Below are 24,477 nucleotides of genomic sequence, written 5' to 3'. Positions count from 1 at the left end.
GTATAATGTCTTCTAGGAGAAGGATGTGGGGATTTGAGGGTTAGGTTTATGGAACAAGACTTATGAAAAAGTTTCTCAATCCCTAAAACCCTTATAGAAATTGGTGTTGAAATTTCCAAGTCTAACTCGTTAGAAATTTTCCTGCACTATCTGGTTTATTTCGCCTACTTGTTTAATTACTGAACACGTTATTTAACCATATAAATACTGAAATAAACACAATGCAGTCTCAACCATCCACAGATCATCAACTGAAAGAAATAGACAAACACACAAGCGACACCGTTATTTTTGGACAATCGTCCCCGGAAAAATCCAACTTGGGAAAATTGGTGCAGCAGTTCTGAGGGTTTTATTATTAAGCAACTTTTCTTGAGTACAACTAGGTGCCAAACTGGCTCACCCAACATAGAAATCTATCTAGCAATAATACCTCTCTTCGAAAGCAGATATTCTAAAATTCTGCTCCACAAAACCCTCTCCAGCACCTCTTTGAGCCTCAACGGTCCTTCTGGCCTCTGCGTCAGCCTCTCTGGCCCTCTGCGTCACTTCTGCAACCTCTGCGTCACTCACGCGGGCCCTCTACGCAATCACTGCTGGCCTCTGTGTGGCTCCTGTTGGCTCTGCGTCTGCCTCTCTACCTCTGCACTGGTCTTTCGGCACTATCTCTGCCTCTTTGTTATACACTCACTGCCCCACGTTGCAGCTCTGATCACTGGTTCGATTTCTCTTAGCAAACCCCGCTCTAGAAAATCGAACTGACTGAACAATTTGGTGTATCTCTAACTAACCCTCAAGCCTCCTCTTATACTTTTTCTATTGAGTCTTCAATGGCCGAGATTACATCTCTAATCAACAGCTAAGATTAGATTTGGCCTTATCCATGTCTTTTAGAACCTCCTAACCTGGTTTTATATTAATACCCATTAATATTTTTATTTTCCTAATTTTAGACTTAGGAACCCATTAAAAATATGAATTATTTTAATATCTCCTTCACTAGGTAGAATTTCCCCAAACCATTTCTGGGTCTTGGAGATCTCATGTGCTTTAGCCTCTCCACTAGTTTTCATGGCTACAGCACATCCGATGCTACCCCAAATTAACACTCCCTCTTAGCGAGGAATGTGCTCTAGTAATGGTCCACCACTGAACATTACTCTGATCATCCGGCACCAGTATCTGTGTTGATGTTTGGCCTTGCTGCCCAACATCCTCTGCACTGCTGCATCCTGTACTGTTGCCCATGGCTCTACCACTGCCACTGCTACATCTATATGGCAGCTCCCTCTACATCCATGTTGTTGCTGGTCCTTTCTCCCAACACTGCATCTGCATTGAAACCCTCTCTCATCATGCAGCATCGTGTTGTCCATAGCACTACCACTGCTACTGCTGCACTGCAACTTAGTTACTAAAACAATGGTAACTGATCTAACCAACTACTGACATCCTTGTCAGGCTAGAAACCCTCCTGATGCTGAAGCTATCTCTGTTGCTATCATGTGCTCCCTCTGCTGCCTCTGCGTTGTTGCAACAACTTTGTACCTCTCGCACTACTGCAAACAACTTTGTGCCTTCCTGCACTGTTGCAATCTCCTTTGTGCCTCTTGCACTGCTGGAACCCTCTTTGCGCTGCCAGGGACTACCGCACTCTAGCACTATTCTATCGCTCCATCTGCATCCGCTTCTACCGACATCTGTCATCCTGCTACTGTCACTTTGGGGCTCCCGTAGCCGGATATGATCCAAAAGTTTGGCTACCTCAAGGATCATGCCCCTCATCTCCCGTAATCCTCTTGACTACAACTCGATGTCACCCCACCTCTTCTCTAGAGGTACATGAGCACTCATGGCACAATCGTCATCAACCTCTACCTCCTTTTCCGCCTTAGCTGGCGCTGCTTTGAAGTCAGACGCCTCTCCCTTATTCTTCTTCCTAGGACACTAGGTTGCATAATGGCCCAGCTCCCCACAGTTGAAGCACTTAATCTTGGAGAGGTTCGTTTTCTTCCTCTTCTCTTGTTGCCCGAGATGCTAGAGCTGCATCCTCTTTCTCCTCTTTCTTGACCCAGGCTCCTTTGCCACTACTTCCACTACTTCCTGCCTTGGTCAACCGTCTAATCTCTTCTTGGCAAAGAGCTGCCAACAATTCTTCCAATCCTGGAAGATTCGCTCTGCCCAAAACGCTTTGGACGAATGTCTCCCATTCCTTGGAGACTGTGTTTAGGGCGGTCCTCACCATTAACTCTTGATTCGGCGTGGCCCCTGTGGAAGTCAGTTGATCTCGGATCTATCTGCTCCCCCTTCTGCGTCTAATACAACCACAGCTCATTCTCCAGTAGCATCTTCCTCTGCATGGAAGTGCCTTGATATAATGTCGTCAAGGTATCCCACATTTCCTTTACCATATTCTTCTTGGCAATATGTTGAACTACATGATCCTTGACCTCATAAAGGATTATGCACTTTGTCTTGGCCATCACATAGTCATAATTTTCATTATCAGCTGGGTTGACTGGGATAGCCACGGTTCTCAAGGCCAAGGCCTTGATATGATGTCTATAGAGAACAGACAAGATCCTGGCATTCCAGATGACAAAGTTGGACGCCCTGTCCAGCCTGTCCTGATCCCTCAGTCCGTTCATGGCCATCTCTACTCTTTTTCGACTCCTCTGAGTCTCTACTTCCCTCCTAGAAGTTCTCTTCTAGACTCCCTCTGAGTCTTGATTTCCCTCCTGGAAATCCTTCTACCAACTGTGGAATCGTACCTCTCTGATCTCCTTTGCTCCTACAAAACTGATTTGGATTTCTTGGCTAGAAATCCGCCTAGGTAACGACTCCCTTCTACCTTGGTTCTATCCTATTAGGTACTGTTCTGCCTCAACAGCAACAACACCCCACCAGCTTCACACTCCATAATCTGCCCACAACTTCCTATGCCCCAGCAACTTAAGAACTCAACCTCTAGGCTCTGCGTAATCCCGACAGTGGCTGAATCGCTCCACTAGCCAACTACATCACTCCTACTTGGTTGAGCAGGATGACATGGCTCTTCGAGAGCCTCTCTGCCTCCCACTGCTTCTGCGTTGGCCCCTTCTCTGGCTCGAACTGATGACATAGGCCCTCTACGTCACCCCTTCTTTGTTGCTTTCTACTTAAGAACAACTTTTGTCACTCGGGACAGTTGTTTCTGCTACAAATTCTCTGATTTAGTTGGTGCCTTCAGCTCTCCTATGATCTGCAATTTCGCTCTTATACCATGTTGAAATTTCTAAGTTTGACCTGTTAGAAATTTTTCTGCACTATCTGGTTTATTTCGCCTACTTGTGTAATTACTAAACAACTTATTTAATTATATAAATACTAAAATAAACACAATGTAGTCTCAACCATTTGCAGATCATCAACTGAAAGAAATAGGCAAACACACAAGGGACACCGTTATTTTTGGACAATCGTCCCCGGAAAAAACGCAACTTGGGAAAACCAGTGCAACAATTCTGAGGGTTTTATTATTAAGCATCTTTTCTTGAGTACAACTGGGTGCCAAACTGACTCACCCGACAGAAAAATCTATCTGGCATTAATACCTCTCTTCGGAAGCAGATATTCTGAAAGTCTGCTCCAGGAAACCCTCTCCAACACCTCTTTGAGGTTCAACGTTAGCCCTCCTAGCCTCTGCGTCAGCCTAAAACCCTCTGCGTCAGCCTCCTGGTAAACTACGCAGCCTCTTTGGCCCTCTGCGTGGCTCCTGTTGGCTCTGCGTCTGCCTCTCTGCCTTTGCATTGGTCCTCTGGAACTATCTTTTCCTCTCTGTTATAACTTATGCACTCACTGCCCCTTGTTGCAACTCTAATCACTGGTTCGATTTCTCTTAGCAAACTTTGCTCTAGAAAATCGAACTAACTTATCAATCTGGTGTATCTCCAACTGACCCTCAAGCCTCCTCTTATACATTTTCTGTTGAGTCTTTAATGGCCGAGATTACATCTTTGATCAACGGCTAAGATTAGATTTGGCATGGCATTATCCATGTCTTTTAGAACCTTCTAACCCAATTTTATATTAATACCCATTTATATTTTTATTTTCCTAAGTTTAGACTTAGGGACCCATTAAAAATATTAATTATTGGAGATCTCATGTGCTTTAGCCTCTCCACCAATTTTCATCGCTAGAGGACATTCGATGCTACCCCAAATCAACAATTGGTATCCCAGATGGTTCATGAAGAATTGTCTTTCCAAAGGAGTGGGACCACACGGGACCATGTGGACCCCAACCTAGGTTAAGAGACAAGAATTTAGTAACCAATGATGTACTTAACCTAGACAAGGAAGGGGAAAGGATCAAAACAAGAATTTTCACTTAAAGATGTCAAATTGATCCTATGAGGCACTAGCCTTAGGGACACTAGGGAAAAGTTTGATCTCAAAGCTAGGGCTTGGCTTATCTCACATCTCCATAGTCGAAATGGCTTCAAAATTGAAGGAGGCATTGAGGACACACCAGCGCAGGAGAGGGTAAGAAATCGAACCTTTGGAGGGCTATTTTGTCAAGAAAATGATGCCCCAGGTGACCCAACTTCGCTAGACCTAGAAGAAGGTGAAAAAGAGTTGATTTTTAAGTGACTACCTCTTGGTATATCAATGACTTAGTCTTGGGAGAATGGAGTCTAGGATAAATATGAATGAGGACCTTGTTTCCTAGTCAAGGAGGCCTTAAGACTACCCCACTTGCCTTCTCGGACAAAGAAGCAACCTTATAGCTTTATACTTCGACTTGCAAAAGGATTGTCAAGATGAATTCGCTGATAGAATTATCCCTAGGAAAATTCAATCAAAATTACATGGCCCATACATTAAGAGATGCTATATAGAGACAAAATTCCACAATTTAAACAGTAAATGCATGCAGCAATTAGCCCTAAAAATAGTGAAATTCTCAATCAAATGTATATGAAAACGTAAAACGAGAATAGCATTAAAAGTGTGTACTTACATGTAATAGAACAAATCCAATCATCCACAATTTGACAATAGAGAAGCTCCAAGATAAGATAAACCAAATCAAAACATCAAAATTCATCCATAAAGCTCCAATTCATCCTAAAAAGAAAGTGTGAAATTCTCAATAGAAAGAAGAGATCCAATCCAAAGTGATGATGAGAAACTGAACTAATCTCACTTGTATTTATACTCTAATAAGGAGTTCGAATTTGTCTCTTAGGCCTACATAAGCCCAAAAAATAAAATAATGTGCTAATAACCTAACTTTTGGTGACAAGCCCACCAAACTAGCTCAAAAATGAAATAATAAACCTCTTAAGAGGTCAAATGATAAATGATACATGTCGTAGGGCCCTCGAAGAGGCCTGATGACGTCCATAGGTGCCATTATGAAGAATAGGACCATCAAAAGTGATGGACAAGGGGTTGGGTCCTTGTTCTCCAAACAATAAACCTGTGGTGCTCCCAGTGGGTGTGGGGTGCACAATAATAACCTCATGGGTCTCCAAATGAGTCGAAGATGCTTGTAGATCATCTGCAAGGCCTCTGATGATGGTGTAGGGTGATGCCACATCACGCTACAAGTCCTAGGTCAGCTACCAAGTGCATGGTACATCTGTGGGGTCGACTGGACAAAGGTGAACCAGGCGCATCTCCTTCATCCAATAGTTGAATCTCGAGCAATCTTTGAACATCCTCGAGGATCCATGGAGTGTTGTCTACTGTTGTGGAGGCCCATGGCTCTCAACACACACACTAGATGTGTCAATGTAGCCCTCTAGAGGGTTAGGACCCCGTATAGGGAGACCAAACCCAAAATACCCAAGATGGAGACCATCTGCAATCCTACATAAGATCCAATGCGTCCCCTAGCCTTCCAGTACAACAAGTCATTATAGAAATCGAGTAAATGAGCTTACCAACCATGGACCATAGGTGAGAACTTCATAATGGCCTACCCTTCCATAATGGGCTTCGGGATGTGCCAATGTCTCCCAAACTCCAAATGGGGTTAACCAAGTATCCTATCAGGTGATTTCTACTTTTAAAGGGGATAATATGTTCAAGGTACATCCTCTAAAAGGTGGTGGCATGTGATAGAAAAGTGAATGAAGCAGGGGATGAGAAGGGGCAGTCCTATACCACATGCTGGGGTGCAAGGATAGTTAATAAAAGGGAAGCCCACACTTGGGTTTATAATGTATAGGAGGTAGCAATCGTGGTACATGAGATGTCCCAGCCTTGATTTTTCCACCCTTCTTTATATTCCTTTTGCCTTTTTATGATTTTTCTTTGCTCCACTACTCAGGGCTCAAGGGGTAAGAGCATGATGTGTGAGATATAGCAGTGATTTTAAATTTAGGACATGTTCTTTTCTTAGGATAGAATCTTCACAGTTCCATATTATCCCATTTCTTAATTCAACTATCATATTAACAATTTCTGAAGAGAGAACATAATAGATGATGAAGACAAGCCAAGACAAGAGAACACAATAATATGGCACAAGCCAGGGAAAAATCCCCCAAGACGGGGAAAACCCTTGATCAAATCTTCTTATTATTAATGTCAATTGTTTAGCAAAGAGAGAGAGTGTACAATAGAACAAAGTGAAACAGACTTGCCAATTTGAAAGTCCAACCTTAGACAAGAAAGTGGCTCAATGTCTGCAACTCCAACACTATGTCAACATAGGTTGCTCTTGATCTGGTTAGGGCTGCATACTGTATGTTGTTGTGTCACTCAATTAACCCAGCATACCTCCATTCTACTGCGGCTAACCAAGGCACATAAGGAGCTTCCTTTCGCTGGAACTTGGGGCTGACCTAGATCCAAGATAAGCTGCTCTCGGTCCTCTGGACTAGTATCTGCGACCCTTGCTGAGACAATAGATCAGGAGAGCGGTCTTAAAAGATAAGAGATTCTTTCTTAGGATGATCACAAACTGGCCCAGAAATCATTACACAATTCAGCCTCATGTTCTACTTTTTGATTTGATCCTGCAATGACAAGAAGGCCCATGGAATTTGCACAGAATATTCCCTTCAGTCCAATGGCTATTGTTGGAATTTCTAAGTCTAACAGTTAGAAACCCTCCATGTACTCTCTGATTTATTCCTTCCTACTTGTTCTGATTAATTAACAAGTTATTTACCATGTAAATAATTAAATAAACACAAGTACATGTTCAACACATTACAGATCATCAACTGAAGGAAACAGAAACAAGCACACAAATGACACCGTTATTTTTGGACTAATGTCCCAGAAAAAACCCAATGCGAGAAAATCAGTGCAGCTATCTGAGGGTTTGATTTATTAAGCAGTTTCAGAATACAATCTAGGTGCCAAATCCGGCTCACCCAAAAAAGAAAAATCTCGGCAGTGGTACCTCTCCTTCGGAGACAGATGCTCCGGCTGAAACCCCGAATAAACACTCTGACAGCTCCTCAGCTCCAACATGCACCACGAAAAACCCCAGCATCAGCCTCTAGGGACTGTGTCAACCTCTTCTGCCCTATGTGTCAGCTTTCCCGGCAGTTTTGACAATTTTCGGCAGTTCCGACAGTTCCAGCTTTTGCGCTCTACATCAGCGTTGCTGGCAGTTCCAGCAATTCCTGACAGTTCCCAGCATTTGCGGCTTCTGCCCTCTACGTCAGCTTTCTCGATTGTTGCGCTGATCCTCCCAGCACTATCTCTACCTCTCTACTTCTGTATTCACTACCCCTCAGCTGCAACTCCAGATCACCCTCTCAACTTTCTCAGCAAGCCCAGCCCCAGAAAGTCGAAATCTTGATCTCTTAGTATGTTCTCCAAGTGACCCTCAAGCACCCTCTTATACTTTTCTTGTTGAGAGATCAACGGCCGAGATTAAGTCCCTAATAAACAGTTAAGATTAGATCTAGCTTGATCCATGACTTTTGGACCATTCTAACACAGTTTTATATTAATTCACATTAATATTTTAATTTCCCTAAGTTTAAACTTAGGGACTCCATTAAAACTATTAATTATTTTAATATCTCCCAAACTATTTAGAATCTACCCAAACCCTTAGCCTCTCCACCAAATTTCAAAGCTCGAGCACATCCGATGCTACCCCAAATCAACACTCCCTCTTAGCAAGGACTATACTCTAGCAATACTCCTCACTGAGTATTACTCTGATCATCCGGCATCGGTCCCTGATGCTAGGCCTGTTGTCCATCATCTGTACTGCTACATCCTGTACTGCCACCCATGGCTCTGCCACATCCATTTTTGCATATGTATGATAGCTCCCTCTACATCCGTGCTGCTGCCCATGGCCCTGCCACTGCCACTGCTGCGTCTGCACTGCATCCCCTCTCATCATGCTACATCATGCTGCCCATAGCATCGCCACTGCTAACTGTTGCACTGCAACATAGTTACTGAGAAGTAAGTAACTGATCTCCCAACTCTGGCATCTCTGTCAGGCTAGAGACACTCCCGATGTTGAAGCTCCCTCTATCGCTGATAAGTGCTCCCTCTCTGACCTCTGCACTGCTACAATAACTCCCTGCATCTCGCACCGTTGCACACCTCTCTGTGCCATCCTACACTGGTGCAACACTCCCGTGCCTCTCGCACTGTTGTAGCCTGCTAGCCTCGCGTTGTCTTGGGAATCCTACACTGTAGCTCTCTATGCCGCTCCATCCTCATCTGTCTCTACCGACATCCGCCAGTCCTGCTACTCTTCTTCGAGGCTCCCGTAGCCAGGTATAATCCAAGAGGTTGGGTACCTCAAGGATCTTGCCCCTCATCTTCTATAGTCCCTCCTGACAACAGCTCGATGTCTCCCCACTTTCGCTCAAGTGGTGTGTGTGCCCTTATGGCACGGACATCGTTTGTCTCCACTTCCTTCTCTGCCCTTGCTGGCGTTGCCTTGGTCTCAAAAGCCTCTCCCTTGCTCCTCTTCCTTAGACAATGGGTCGCATAATGACCCAGCTCCCCACAGTGGAAGCATTTGACCTTGGAGAGGTCCTTCTTTCGCTTTTCTTGCTTACCCTCAGATGCTAGGGCAGCATCTGAGGGTAAGCAAGGTTGGGACATTCAAGAGTTCCTTTATTTGAGATGAAACCTTAAATGTTTGAAGAAATAGGTGACAACTAAAGAGGGGTAGAGCTCATACTAGGCTTTTTCCCACATACTAAATACCGTCCCATCCATATTTTGCATTTCACATTTTCATTCATTGTGGCTTTATATGTTTTAAACTTTCTTTCAGCAGCATCAACCTCCGAGGCCAATTTTTTGGGCCCTTACTCAAGATGCATGAAAGGTGCCAATCCCAATGGAAAATGACTACCAACCTAAAGAATGGAGATGGATAACTAGGAGAGATGGAAAATGGTAAGTATGGATTATCTCGAACATGTTACATCAATTAGTGCCTCCCCAATAGTTCCCTTCCTAATCCCTGAGGCTGCAGAGGAGGTCCCACTAGACTAGAGTCAAAGCCTAGCCTCCCAAGTTAAATGTGCAAACAACAATACAATCGAGACCGGCCAATCATGTAGTTTTCCCCATGATCCATTTTAATATGCCCATAACATTAAATGAAAACGCATGGTTTCAAGAATAGTTAGAGTACTTGCCGAGAGATGACCCACCTTCCTTCAAGAAGAAGTGACAAGAGCAAGAGAGATTTTACTAGAGAAATAGGTGGAGATCTCTAGCATAACGTTGTGTTGACCGTCATGGGGTTGCTCACTGGCTAGCTGTTGAATGAGTAGAAAAAATTTCTCCTAGGGGTTACCCACTTTAGGTGGGTATCAGGGCTCAAAGGATGTCAATCATCATCATCATCATCATCATCAAGAGACTGTTGAATGAAATAAACGATATATTGTTAATTTTCTTGAAACTCTACAACTACTTAAATGAATTATTGAAAACAAGGTAACTGAAAGCTGAAACCAAATTTACTTTCACCAAGATATAGAGTTCCAACAATTTACAAGCAATGGAAAAAAACTAGAGATGAAAAACACATGCACACAAATTGGCACGCTTGTTTACCCAGGAAACCCAAAAGGGAAAACCTCCTTTCTTTGTTGTGGTATTTTATTCATTTTTCTTAAGCAATTGGGTCTATTACAAAGCAAGTTGTTTCTAAGAACACAATTTCTCTACTATTGAATAGCCTTGACTTTCCCTGAGAATCCCTAATTCTTGCTCCTCTTTCCTTGCGCACTGGAGCTCCCATTTCCTTGCGCACTTCTCCTATTTCCTAGGGCACAATGCTCCTATTTCTTAGTGCACTTGTGCCCCTATTTCCTAGCGCACAAGAGGCCCTATTTACTAGTGCAAATCTACTCCTAAATCTATGTGCACTTGCTCCTCAAGAATACACACTACACAAAGAATTGATCTCTCGAGAATGATGTGGCTTGTGCCTTTGTCCTTCTCTTTATAGATAAAATTCAAGCATGCAAGAAGGTCTAGCTCAATTTAGAAGTTCGATTTGTGATTGCGAGATAACTAAGAGTTCTACTCATTCTTTCTCCAATTAACACTCGAGTCTTAACATGTTCTCTCTCCAATCAACACTGAAGACTCAACTCGTTCTACCTGAACTTGTAACTTCCACCTCATTTTGTAGTAAAACTGAAGAAGACTCCATGTCACTGAAGCTCCAAGACTATGCATGCAATCTTTGATGATCACTCTAGTAAACTAGAAATAAACTCATCATAACTAAAGTCTATCTCATGAGCTTCCACTCATGCTAAAGAGACAAATCCATGGTCTTCATTGGCTAAGGCACAAGCGAGAAGACCTTCACTCGCTACATTTTCAATGCTCCCTCTTATCCCAACTTATCTCTAAAATAAACGAAACTGCCTCTTGCCAATGCCTTGGTTAAGATATTCGTTATTTCCTCCCCTTTTGCAATGTACGGTAGCTTCAGTATCCCTTTCTGTACATAGTCCTGATCTCAATATGCTTTGAGCGATCATGAAACACTAGATTCTCAGAGAGCTTAATGAAACTCTGATTGTCACAATGTATCACAGTAGGATCCATCCCTTGCCTGAAAAGTCCCACAAGCAACTTCCTCATCCAGATAGTCTCACACGCTGCCAAATTGGCAACCACGTACTTGGCCTCTGCTGAATTGAGTGCCACTGATCTCTACTTGTTCAACCAAGAAACAACTGCTAACCCAATGTTGAAGATGCAACCTGAAGTACTCTTCCGATTTGTGGAGCTCCCTGCCCAATTAGCATCTATGAAGCCCCCAAGTCTCACTCCATCAACCTGTCTGTACCATAATCCATAATTTGTTGTGCCTCTAAGATACCTCAAAACATTCATTGCAGCAACCAAGTGAACTCTGGTAGGATCCGTCATAAACTGGCACATCTAGTTCACTAGAAAACAAATATTAGGTCGTGTGTTGACTAAATATAGCAATGGCCTGATGAGTTGCCTGTACAATGTAGCATCTACTCACTCTGCTCTGCTAGCATTCACCCTCCTTCAGTTTGTGATTAAAGGCGTGGTCATGAGCCAATAATCCTAGATATGAAACCTCCTGAGGATCTCTGTAGTGTACTTCCCTTGCTCAGGTGGTGGAGAAATGGTACAATGAACTAGGTGGTGGCTACAAGGAGCTGTTGGCTGCCGGCTGAGGACCATCTTGGAGGGAAAAAAATTCTCCTAGGGATATCACCCACAAAATGGTGGGTAACAAGCCCAACCTACAGTCACTTATGATGTATGGTATATGAATGCTGTCGTTCCAAGTTCCAACAACCTATGCATTTCAGTCTATATATATATGGAATCTTTGGCATCACAAATGTACGTATGATCACCGTTATATATATATATATATATGGCATCATGGATATAGTTATGACATCATTAATATCACAGTCAAGTTAACTATGTATGGCATCTCAGTATTATGTATAGTCATGCACAACTCAGTGTTATTGCTGATCACACTACAGTTCAGCATTATGTATGGTCTCTCACAGCACACTGCACAGTGTTATTCATGCTCATGAACTCTCACAGTACAGTATTACGTATGAGCAGTATTGATATTGGCACTATAGCAGTATTGATTTCATGGCATCATTACAGTCCAGTATAAGTAATGGTATTAGTATGTTGCAGCCCTAATAGCAAGTTGGTTATTTAACTTGTTCACAAATGAAGTTGTGAACAAGCTATGTATAGGCTCTTAGAAACCTGATGATATTTGTATCGTGTACCTGTCTGTGTTACAATTGATGAAATCTAACAGAAGAAGAAGAATTGATTCCAGGTTTTACCCCTTGTGGGATTTTGCCCTTGTCTCTGACCAAGTTCCGGTGTCTCCTTGTGTGCATGCTTTTCTTCTGATATTTCTTTTACTGTTCCGCTGCATTACTGATAATGTTGTTCTTTCTACATATTTGCATATGATGTAATAATGTTATAATGCTGTGTGGTGAATTCAATGTGTCAATAATGTAATGCAATTATCTTAAGCAAAGAACAATATAGCCCTAAGAAAAATTAACAGAAACTTCGGCAAATAAATTTATGAAGCCTGCACCAACATCAATTAAGCAATGTATCACAACACACACAATCAGTTTCCCTCAAACTTGTGCCTGTGCAATAAGATCATCTATCACTTAAAAGCAGTAAAAAAATATTATCTAATAAGAACATCAAACAGGAATAATGATATGATCATTAGAATATGTTAATTCTACAGATAAGAATATCCTGTTATTCTTGAAGAACCTTGCAGGGAACCCTGGGGATGCTTCTTTGCACATGTATATGGCATCCTTATGAACCTACCAGCATAGACTAGTGCATGTAATCCAGGGGGATTCAAACCAAGCACCTGCTGGCATGGTTTTGACCAAATGCTGAGTGAAATTGGCGACAACCATTTGAGCTACCCCTTGGGCTACAACAAAGAAAACTTGTCTCTTCTTCTTAGGTGTTTTAAGTGTGTGAAGCCAATCTATAAAATTAAGGAAGCTTTTCGAATTCAAATCAACAACCAATCATAGTTTACTGTAAGAAGACGAAGCTTCGCACACATGATAATTCTTAACTCTTCAATCATGTACTTGGTAATGTTGCGAAACTAATCCATGAATTTTTATCCTATTTAGAAGACAATGAAACAAGGATTTGTAATCCATTTCCAAGCCTTCTAATCCATGAATAGCAAGAAAATCGGCTGAGGCTTTAATTGTTGATGTTCATATTTTGTCCTAAAGTTTGTAGAGCTACAGCCTACAAATTTACATCTTTCAACTTACTGTGTGGTGTTTCAAAGACAAATTCAGGCAACTTCAGCATAATTATTTAGACAGAAAGGAACAGTTGGACATCAGGAGTTGATGGATCACATTTTTGCCAATATTGGCCAAGGAGTCAACCAATATTCTTTTGGCGGTGAAAAAAGTGGTAAATGGTCATAGAAGGGATATAGACCATTTGCAGGAAAGATGGAAAACGCTATACTCCTAGTAGGATTGGATTTCTGATGTCTTTGTCATCCTCTTTCAAATGGCTTTAGCACACCCTCAAAAGTCTATAACATGGATCCTACTTGTTCAGCTCAACTCGCATTCCCTCCTATGGGGTTGAGAAAGGCACTTTACAATTAATACTAAAAGTTTCAAAATCAACAAAATGTGAACACATTTAACATTAGGAGCTTAGAGTGTTCTTATGATTACTCTTATACCAAGGTTTGCCCACTAAATCCAGACTAGTTAAATTGACTTCACAGTTTAAAAGTGCCCAATGTCATAAATCAATGACGGTCAAGCATGTCTTTTCAGAATGCCCCTGTGCCAAACAGTCTTGGAAAAGGAGTCATTCATCAGTCTGCAGTGTTGCTTGGCAATTGTGGGTCCCTTGTCCTCAGTCATTATTGTTGACATCTCACAATGTATCCACTCCTCGTTATTGTATTCACTTTAGAGGATTCAGTTTATTTCCTTGAAAGGTTGATAAGTTCTATTCATTCCTTCAAAACATTGAATTTGATAAAGCATCTACCCAAACTAGAGCTGAGGAGTTTTTGATGATCAACCATGCCAATAATGTTTCTGCAAGGACCTATTCTGACATCACGGAAGCATTGACTGCAATCAGATAGATAAGCCCACTGCTTTTCTATCAATATGTTTTCTCTATAATATCGGGAGTTTTTTTTCAAAAAAGGAAAGGCATAAGACACAGCAGGTGTAGCCACTTGTTCCTTGCAGTAAGGATGAAAATCATCATCAATTGTGCATAAGAATACAACAAACTATTTCTTTCCTAAAAGCATAAATAACCCATTACCTAAATTTGACCAAGCAGAGCTGCAACCTTTTCGCCGGGCTATAGCAGTTTTCAGATAGCTTTGAGCATCTTTAAACTGCAGGGTACAAAGAGTATGCAAGCCTAATTGATGCCATTGAACAGCATCATCAGGGTCCTCTTCTATAGCCTGCCAGGAAAAAGATAATCAACCACACAATTTGTCTGTAATGATAAATTTACAATGGTTCAAACAACACTCACACCTTGGAAAATGAAACCCTGGTAAATTCCCACGAAAGAATTCCAGTGAAGAGCTTTGAACAGCATCACACAAAGCCAACCAAAGAAAGACACTCTTATATTTCTTAATGTAAAGCTATGAAGGAAGAATCACAAGAAAAACAAAATGATTGTAAATATCTAATGCAGCAGCTTGTACGGATACATTGTTACTTGTTAGTAAAGAGGAGTATCATAGGTGAATTAAACTATTGATAATATAGCTTCAAATATTAGTAACTTATTATGATCGTTGTTGCTGCAACCATCATCATGAACATTTTACCTTACAAAATTAGATTCATTAATCCGACATAGAGATAGTTTGCTTGTCATCAACATCAGGCATTCTAAGGATCTAACAACTACTGGTTAGGTAAATTTTGATAGCATCAATTATATCAGTGTAGGCCTGAGAAATCATATGTATGCTTCATAATGCACATAATGGAATAGACAAGATGCAATATGTGGATGGTCCTTTAATGAATAAAAAAATCCAATATATCAATAGATGGCTTACAAAATTATTTACATTTGCAGATATAGCAATTCCTGAGGTGCCATTATGGAAAAGTACAAAATTTGATTGCATCTATATGGAAAATGTTAAAACTTAAAACCTTAATTTGAAACAGATTTACTAACTGATATCAATAGTATAATTCAATCTTTATAATAATTCATTAGAAACTCCCCCTTTGTAAAGAGGTAGGAATGACTGTAAATACAAGTAAAACTGAAAAAGTGTTTCTCTCACTAAAGAGAAAACAGAAGCAAACCTGAGCTTTGAAGGAGATCCATTGGAAATAACCCAAAACTATAAATTTCTTATGTTAGAATTTAATTGAAAGTTAACTTGGGACATGTCTACAAGGAAAAGACTCCAACAGGATTGGAAAGAGGTCTTCTCACTTCAGAATAGTTGCAGGTGTTGCTGTCCATAACCTTATCAGGTGTTTCCATCCCCCAATGAGAGTGACATGTCCCAGGTTAGCCCATCAATCCACGTGTCCGTGATAATGATGCTCATGCAGTGGGAGAGACCTCAAGGCAGGTGCCACAGCCATGAGACCAGCTAATGGGGGTGATCCAGCATCCTAAGTGAAATGATGTAAGGAGGGAGCAATCAAGGTGGCATGAGTTACTCCATTCCTCGGACTGGTTATTCTACCCCTCCTATGTACCTTTTACTTTAATGATTTTCCTTTATTTGGTGCATAGCTTAGGAGCCCGAGCTGCTTTATATTTTTCTAATACCCCTTGAGATGTAGCAGCTTTCCACTCACCAAGGTTGGGACATTCAAGAGTTCCTTTATTTGAGATGAAGCCTTAAATGTTTGAAGAACTAGATGACGACTAAAGAGAGGGGTAGAGCTCATGCTAGGCTTTTTCCCACACGCTAAATACCGTCCCATCCATATTTTGCATTTCACATTTTCATTCATTGTGGCTTTATATGCTTTAAACTTTCTTTCAGCAACATCAACCTCCGAGGCCAGTTTTTTGGGCCCTTACTCAAGATGCATGAAAGGTGCCAATCCCAATGGAAAATGACTACCAACCTAAAGAATGGAGATGGATAACTAGGAGAGATGGAAAATGGTAAGTATGGATTATCTCGAACATGTTACATCAATTAGTGCCTCCCCAATAGTTCCCTTCCTAATCCTTGAGGCTACAAAGGAGGTCCCACTAGACTAGAGTCAAAGCATAGCCTCCCAAGTAAAATGTGCAAACAACAATACAATCGAGACTGGTCAATCGTGTAGTTTGCCCCATGATCCATATTAATATGCCCATAACATCAAATGAAAACGCATGGTTTCAAGAATAGTTAGAGTACTTGCCGAGAGATGACCCACCTTCCTTCAAGAAGAAATGACAAGAGGGAGAGAGATCTGACTAGAGCAATAGGTGGAGATCTCTAGCATAACGTTGTGTTGACCATCATGGGGTTGCTCGCTGGCTAGCTGTTGAATGAGTAGAAAAAATTTCTCCTAGGGGTTACCAACTTTAGGTGGGTATCAGGGCTCAAAGAATGTCAACCATCATCATCATCATCATCATCAAGAGACTGTTGAATGAAATAAACGATATATTGTTAATTTTCTTGAAACTCTTCAACTATTTAGATGAATTATTGAAAACAAGGTAACTGAAAACTAAAACCAAGTTTACTTTCACCAAGATACAGAGTTCCAACAATTTATAAGTAGTGGAAAAAAACTAGAGATAAAAAACACATGCACACAAATTGGCACGCTTGTTTACCCAGGAAACCCAAAAGGGAAAACCTCCTTTCTTTGTTGTGGTATTTTATTGATTTTTCTTAAGCAATTGGGTCTATTACAAAGCAAGTTGTTTCTAAGAACACAATTGCTCTACCACTGAATAGCCTTGACCTAAGTAACCGGATTCGTTATATAGGATCCACAAATCCAAATCCGGCATGTCGGACACGATTCGCCCGAAAATCGTGTCCAAAAAACATGACACGTCGAATCCTATTATGACACGTCAAATCCCAAGCATGTCACGAAATTCACCAGCGTGTCACGATTTTTGACATCGTGTCCTATTTTCCAGGACTCGTTTGGCGGAAAAGTGACCTGCACGGGTTAGAAAAGGCCGCATTTGTTCATTACAGCCACGATGTTTATCATTTGGCAAGCGTTGTTTGAGTTGTTGGCAAGTGGAGAAGGGTTTGGAGCAAGGACTTAAGGGAGTAGAGCGTTCGGCAAGGAGATTCAAGCACCAGGTAAGTGCATTTCAGCTCCATTTTTTTGCATTTCTCATTCTATTACAATAGTTTGTATATGACTTTTTGTTTACAAATTTGTGCGTGTTTTGTTCATTTCTTTTACAGTATTCATGGCTCAATCAAGGGCATCAGTTAGGAGGCAAAGGAAGGGCAAGAATGTCATGGGTAGAGATGCCCCTCCTCCCCCAATATCATCAGAGTCTGCTGCAAGCAATGTTGAGGGAAGAGGAGGACCTAAAGACAATGATAAATATCCATTGTGGAAATATGTCACAAGAGTGGATGGGACAAACACCAAGGGAAAGGGAGGACGCAATGTGCAATGGAAATGCAACTTTTGTCACATTTCTTTCAAAAGCACATATTACCGTGTGAAAGCACATTTGTTGGCTTTACGGGGTTGTGGGATTGGAGCTTGTAAAGTTGTTTCTTTACAAAAGAGAAAAGAATTGGAAAAGAAGTCCACTGTTGGTATGGAACATGTCGCTTCAAAATCAAGAAAACCCAAGAATGAAGACCCCCTTCCATTTTTGAGGAAAGCCACCACCAAATTTCCATTTGAGAGTTCTACTTCTACTGGGGGACAAGCAACAAAAAGAAGAGCACTTGGTCCAATGGACAAGATTTTCCAAAAAGAGAGACGAGAAGAGCTTGATCTCACCATTGCCTTCTTCTTCTATCAAAACTTCATATCATTTAATGTTGCACGCTCACCTCTATTTATTGAGATGTGCTGAGCTCTAACTCAAGGGGCTCCAACAAGGTATGTGCCTCCTAGGTCAGAGAAGCTGAGAACCACATTGTTGACGAAGGCAAAAAAAGAGGTGCAAAAAATGCTTGAGCCTATTGTAGCATCATGGCCAACATCTGGGGTTAGCATTGTTTCTGATGGATGGACAGATCCAGCACAACACCCAATCATCAACTTCATGGTTTCTTCCTTGAGTGGTCCAATTTTCATGAAAGCAGTGGATACACTTGGTGAATACAAGGATGCACAATTTATTGGTGAGTTATTTATTAAAGTTATTGAAGATGTAGGTGTTGATTCTTGTGTCCAAATCATTACAGATAATGCACCTGTTTGCAAGGCTGTTGGCATGATTGTGGAAGCTAAATATCCACAAGTGTTTTGGACACCTTGCATTGTCCATTCATTGAACTTAGCACTGAAATCCATTGCTTCTGATGTGCTTTGGATTGGAAGCATTATTGAGGATGCAAGACATATCCGTAACTTTGTGCAAAATCATACAAATGCCCTCACTATCTACAAGGAGTACAGCAATCTATCATTGTTGAAGATTGTGTTTGCCTCTTCATTCATGATGTTGAAGAGGTTGAGGGAGGTCAAGACCGCTCTTGGGGCCATGGTTATTTCTGAGTTTTGTTCTTTTGGAGAAAGACAGATCAAGTAGCCTCTAAAAGAGTGAAGGACACAGTGCTAGATGATGCTTGGTGGGAGAGGGTAGATCTAATTATTCGGATCATGGACCCTATCATTTCTTTGCTTCGATTTGCAAATACAGACAAACCCACCCTAGGAGAGGTTTATGAGGGATGGGATTCCATGATTAAGTCTGTGAGGAGCATTATTCTACAGAGTGAGTGCCCCGAGTATGAGACATCACCAGAGGCCTTCTGTGATACTATACAGAATATTCTTGTCAGCAGATGGGACAAGAATTGTACACCTTTACATTGTTTGGCTCACTCATTGAACCCCAAATACTACAGTGATGAGTGGCTGAATGGTGGACCTTCCCGCAAATTCCCTCATCACATGGATGGTGAAATCTCACAGGGGAGGAAAGAGGCATTCAGGCGGAATTTTCAGGATAGTGCATTGCTTGCTGAGGTGGAAGATGCCTTTACAGAGTTTTCCACTGGCAGTGGTCGATTTGGAGGTTATGATGTGATTAAAGACAGGGGGGCTAAGAAGCCCTATTCTTGGTGGGCAAATCATGGTGCAACAAGCCCTCCTCTTCAGCAGTTAGCCATGAGGCTCCTCTCTTAGGTGACTTCATCCTCTTGTTGCGAGAGGAATTGGAGCACATATGAGAATTTGTATAGTGTGAAGAAAAGCAGGCTTGAGTAGTCCAGGGCAGAGACAATGGTGTATGTGCACACCAACCTTTGTCTTATTTACAAGCAGAGGGAAGAATGGTTGAGGGGAAAGACAAAGATGCGGGATGTCTTTCCTGATGGTATGGGTCTGGACACTAGTGCTGAGTTGGCATTGGCCAACATGGATCTCAATGATCCAGTGCTAGAGCCTGTTAGATTTGATGACTTAGAGGGGTCATCCTCCACACCAGCAGATGCAGAGGCGACTATGGATACAGGGGAGGAGGACGATGCAGAGGAGAGTAGTGGGGACCATGATGATGAGGACATTGATGCTGATTTTGATGTTGATGATGAGGATTGATGCCTTAAGGCTTGTATACATTTAGTTGTTTTATATTTTCTATTTCTATCTGCCATTGGCATTGCACCAGCACTACCTATGTAACACATTTTGATTTGATGACTTAATGAGAAAACTATAGTTGTCAATGTGTTTATCTTACTATCTTGTAGTTGTAAGTTGTCTTTCAGTTATGAATTATGCATCATGATTTATGTGACCAGTACCACTGACATGTATTTGAATTTTGTATGTACTATGCATGCTATAGGTGAAGATCTATGTTTGAAATCAATAAATTTGTATCATTAATTAAAATTTGTGTAAGAAATATCTAATTTTTAATAGATATATATATTTAACAAAATAATATATAACGAATCCTACGTGTCCTGTTCCGGGGGGTCAGCGTGTCCGAATCCAACACCACGAACGAATCCTACGAATCCCGAATCCCTGTATCAGGTGACATAGGCCTTGACTTTCCCTGAGAATCCCTAATTCTTGCTCCTATTTCCTTGTGCACTGGAGCCCCCATTTCCTTGCGCACTTCTCCTATTTCCTAGGGCACAATGCTCCTATTTCTTAGTGCACTTGTGCCCCTATTTCCTAGCGCACAAGAGGCCCTATTTACTAGTGCAAATCTATTCCTAAATCTATGTGCACTTGCTCCTCAAGGCTTGTGCCTTTGTCCTTCTCTTTATAGATAAAATTCGAGCATGCAAGAAGGCCTAGCTCAATTTAGAAGTTCGATTTGTGATTGCGCGCTAACTAAGAGTTCTTCTCATTCTCTCTCCAATTAACACTCGAGTCTTAACACGTTCTCTCTCCAATCAACACTGAAGACTCAACTCGTTCTAACTGAACTTGTAACTTCCACCTCATTTTAAAGTAAAACTGAAGAAGACTTCATGTCACTGAAGCTCCAAGACTATGCATGCAATCTTTGATGATCACTCCAGTAAACTAGAAATAAACTCATCATAACTAAAGTCTATCTCATGAGCTTCCACTCATGCTAGAGAGACAAATCCATGGTCTTCATTGGCTAAGGCACAAGCGAGAAGACCTTCACTTGCTACATTTTCAACGCTCCCTATTATCCCAACTTATCTCTAAAATAAATGAAACTGCCTCTTGGCAATGCCTTGGTTAAGATATTCGTTGTTTGCTCCTCTTTTGCAATGTACTGTAGCTTCAGTATCCCTTTCTGTACATAGTCCCTGAGATGATGATACTTGATCTCGATATGCTTTGAGCGATCATGAAACACTAGATTCTCAAAGAGCTTAATGCAACTTTGATTATCACAATGTATCAGAGTAGGATCCATCCCTTGCCTGAAATGTCCCACAAGCAACTTCCTCATCCAGATAGTCTCACACGCTACGAAATTGGCAACCATGTACTTGGCCTTTGCTGAATTGAGTGCAACAGATCTCTACTTCTTGTTCAACCAAGAAACAACGGCTGACCCAATGTTGAAGATGCAACCTGAAGTACTCTTCCGATTTGTGGAGCTCCTTGCCCAATTAGCATCTGTGAAGCCCCCAAGTCTCACTCCATCAACCTGTCTATACCATAATCCATAATTTGTTGTGCCTTTGAGATACCTCAAAACATTCATTGCAACAACCAAGTGAACTCTGGTAGGATCTGTCATAAACTGGCTCATCTAGTTCACTACAAAACAAATATTAGGTCGTGTGTTGACTAAATATAGCAATGGCCTGATGAGCTGCCTGTACAATGTAGAATCTACTCACTTTGCTCTGCTAGCATTCACCCTCCTTCAGTTTGTGATTAAAGGCGTGGTCATGGGCCAATAATCCTAGATATGAAACCTCCTGAGGATCTCTGTAGTGTACTTCCCTTGCCCCAAGAAAATTTCCCCATCACCCTACGATACTTCTAGCCCAAGGAAATAATGCATAATCCCTATATCCTTCATCTCAAACACCCATGCAAGATTTGCCTTTCAATCCTGAATCAAGTTATATGTTACAGTCAAAATAAGAACGTCAACATAGAGCACTAGAATGAGCGGAAACCTTCCAACCGTGATATAGAATAGGTTGGCATCTACCTCACTCTTAGCAAAGCCCAATCCCTAAAAGTAGTTTTTGATGCACGTGTACCATGCTCTAGGATCCTGTTTGAGCCCATAAAGAGCTCTCTTTAGCAAACAGACATGAGTGTCTCTGTTGAAGGTCTCTAACCCCTCTAGCTGCTCCATATAAATCTCTTCCTCAACCACCCTGTTGAGGTATGTTGTCTTCACGTCCATCTGGTGGATCTTCCACCCCATCTGAGCTGCAAGGTCCAGAATCATCCTGATGGATGAATAACATGCCACTGGAGCGAAAGTTCCAGAAATCATCCTGATAGATGAATAACGTGCCATTGGAGCGAATGTCTCATCATAGTCGATGACCTCAACCTACGAGAAGCCCTTGGCCACAAACTTGGCCTTATATTTTTCCACACTCCATTTGCTCCATGATTCACCTTGTACCCCCAGCATGAGCCTACTATTGATTTTCGCTTTGGCCATGGCACAATCTCCTAGACATCGTTCTTCATGATGGAGGAATATTCCTCCATTGCCACATCTCGCCAAACCTGCTGAGAGGCTACCTCCTCATAAAAAGAAGGCTTGCGTCCAACAACTCGGTCATCAGTGCCCTGTATCTAGTGTGCCTTTGTGGCTACTTGCTCTCCCTGAACATAGAGCTAGGAGTCTCAACTTGCTCCTGGGCCTCCTGAATCAACATCTCAGCCCACTTGGCTCTCTTCCTCCCTATGCTAGGAGTCACTAACTGAGTGGCTACCTCCACTCATCCTGTTCTTCCCTCATCCTGCAATGAATCATGACCATCCTATTGTGTGGCCTTCTTGTCTCCTGGCTGAGATTCAATCTATGATCCTGGCGAAGGCTCTTGCTTGCGAGTGAGTAGCTCCTCCTCAGGTACTTCAATCTGCTCTCACTCAAAGGATTCCCTCAAAGCTTTATCCTCAAACCTCACGTCGCGCCTGATAATTGTCTTCTTGAGTGATGGTATTTACAACTTGTACGCCTAAGATGTCTCACTATAACCCACGAAAATTCTCTTTTCAGTTGTGGGCTTCAGCTTCTACCTGCCCTCTTTGGACACATGGCAGTAAACTTTTGTGCCAAAGATGCAGAAGTGAGAAACCTCAGGCTTCTTTCCTGTGAAATCCTCCTCCGGTGTAACTCGTCCAAACACTTTGTGTGGACTTGTGTTCTGCAAAAATATTGCAGTGTTGCATGCCTCTACGCACAAAAACATGGGTGGCCCCCGGACATACAACATGGCCTTCGCTGCTCCAAAAATGTTGCAGTTCTTCCTCTCAACCACCCCATTTTGCTGAGGGTTATGGAGTGTTGTAAGCTCTCTTCTGATTCCCTCCTTCGCACACACATCCACGAAAGCATTGGAGACATATTCTCCACCATTGTCACTTCACAATGCTTTGATCTTATTCTCGGTGTGGTTTTCTACCAAGGCATTAAACTCCATGAACTTGGAGAATACCCCCTCCTCCTTCTTCGTAAAGAAGATTCATATCTTCCAAGAACAATCATCTATGAAAGTGACATCATACATGTGTCTCATGAGGGATGGAGAAGAGAAGGGCCCACATACATTGTTAGGCCCCTATACTACTAGTGTAACCCCTTATTATTATTAGTACAACCCCCTTATTATATTGATGTACCCATGTAGAGCCCATATTGTTATATTGTGCCCCATAGAAGCCCACTATTGTTATTATTATGCCCTTACATTATTATTGTTATGTCGGCTCTAATTATATTATGACCCCTTAGATTCCTATATATAGAAAAGAGGTATTTTCATTTGTATCATCCAAGAATTGTTCATTTGTGTAATGTAAAAGAGGTTGCCCCCTCGAAGAGGCTGAATTCTAAGGCGTTTAACTATCTTTTCTATCTTATTGTGAGCAGGTTTCATAACATTTGGTATCAAAGCTTTGGATTCTAGGGTTTCGCTGCTCCAAATAGGTCATCGTGGCATTTTTGCTATAGCTTTTTATCTACGACGTTTTAGAAGCGAAAAAAACCCATTTGAGACGAAATCGCACTGAACCTCGAATTCGAATTTCAGAGCTTTTCGCACTATATTTGCAGAGATATGATCTGAGGAAGTTGGTCTTTTTGCAGACTCCTGAATTACATTCCAAATAGGTGACCTGTGGAAAATCGTCATAACCTTCTCTCTGAGCATAAGTCAAGGTACAAAAAGAGGACGGACTGTAGTTTCTTGTATATATTTTTCAGAGCCAAAGGTCGAAACAGTGACATGTGGCACGTCGTACAAGTTTGCTCTACTGAACTAGTCTATAGTCAGGTCACTGTGGAAGATTTGGCATAACTCTTCCTTGGAAAATCCAATTTGGATCAGACTGGTGGCATTGGAAAGAGGTCACAGAGGGCTACTACAGGGAGCAATTTCAGAACTTAAAGATCCCAAAGTACAGAGTTATAGTCGTTTCAAGATCGAACTTCTAAAATCAAGAAAAAGCAAGATGAGAAAGTTCGATGGCAAGACCCGGTAAATTGGATACTTCATATGGAGCAATATTTTGATCTACATGGTATACCACTATTACAAAAGGTATGTATTGCATCTTCATATTTAGAACGAAATCAATTTTTATGGTATAAA

At 41.6% G+C, this 24,477-nt stretch overlaps 1 protein-coding gene across 1 annotated transcript in view; it reads right to left on the bottom strand.

The window, feature by feature from the left end:
• The window catches only part of LOC149206056 (tetratricopeptide repeat (TPR)-containing protein), a 310,884-nt gene that overhangs the window by 71,964 nt on the left and 214,443 nt on the right, over positions 1-24,477 (bottom strand). Inside the window, exon 8 of the mRNA XM_089395272.1 lies at positions 14,352-14,499. Within this exon, the coding sequence (XP_089251398.1) occupies positions 14,352-14,499 (148 nt within the window). The remainder of the gene's footprint in view (positions 1-14,351; positions 14,500-24,477) is intronic.

Source organism: Pinus tabuliformis, chromosome 1_2, assembly GCF_031772625.1.
Source record: "Pinus tabuliformis cultivar Carrire ecotype Pingquan chromosome 1_2, CPIR1, whole genome shotgun sequence".
In the NCBI taxonomy this organism is placed as follows: Eukaryota; Viridiplantae; Streptophyta; class Pinopsida; order Pinales; family Pinaceae; genus Pinus; species Pinus tabuliformis.
The sequence above is the reverse complement of the archived record's forward strand: the minus strand, read 5'-3'. Positions and strand labels throughout refer to the sequence as shown.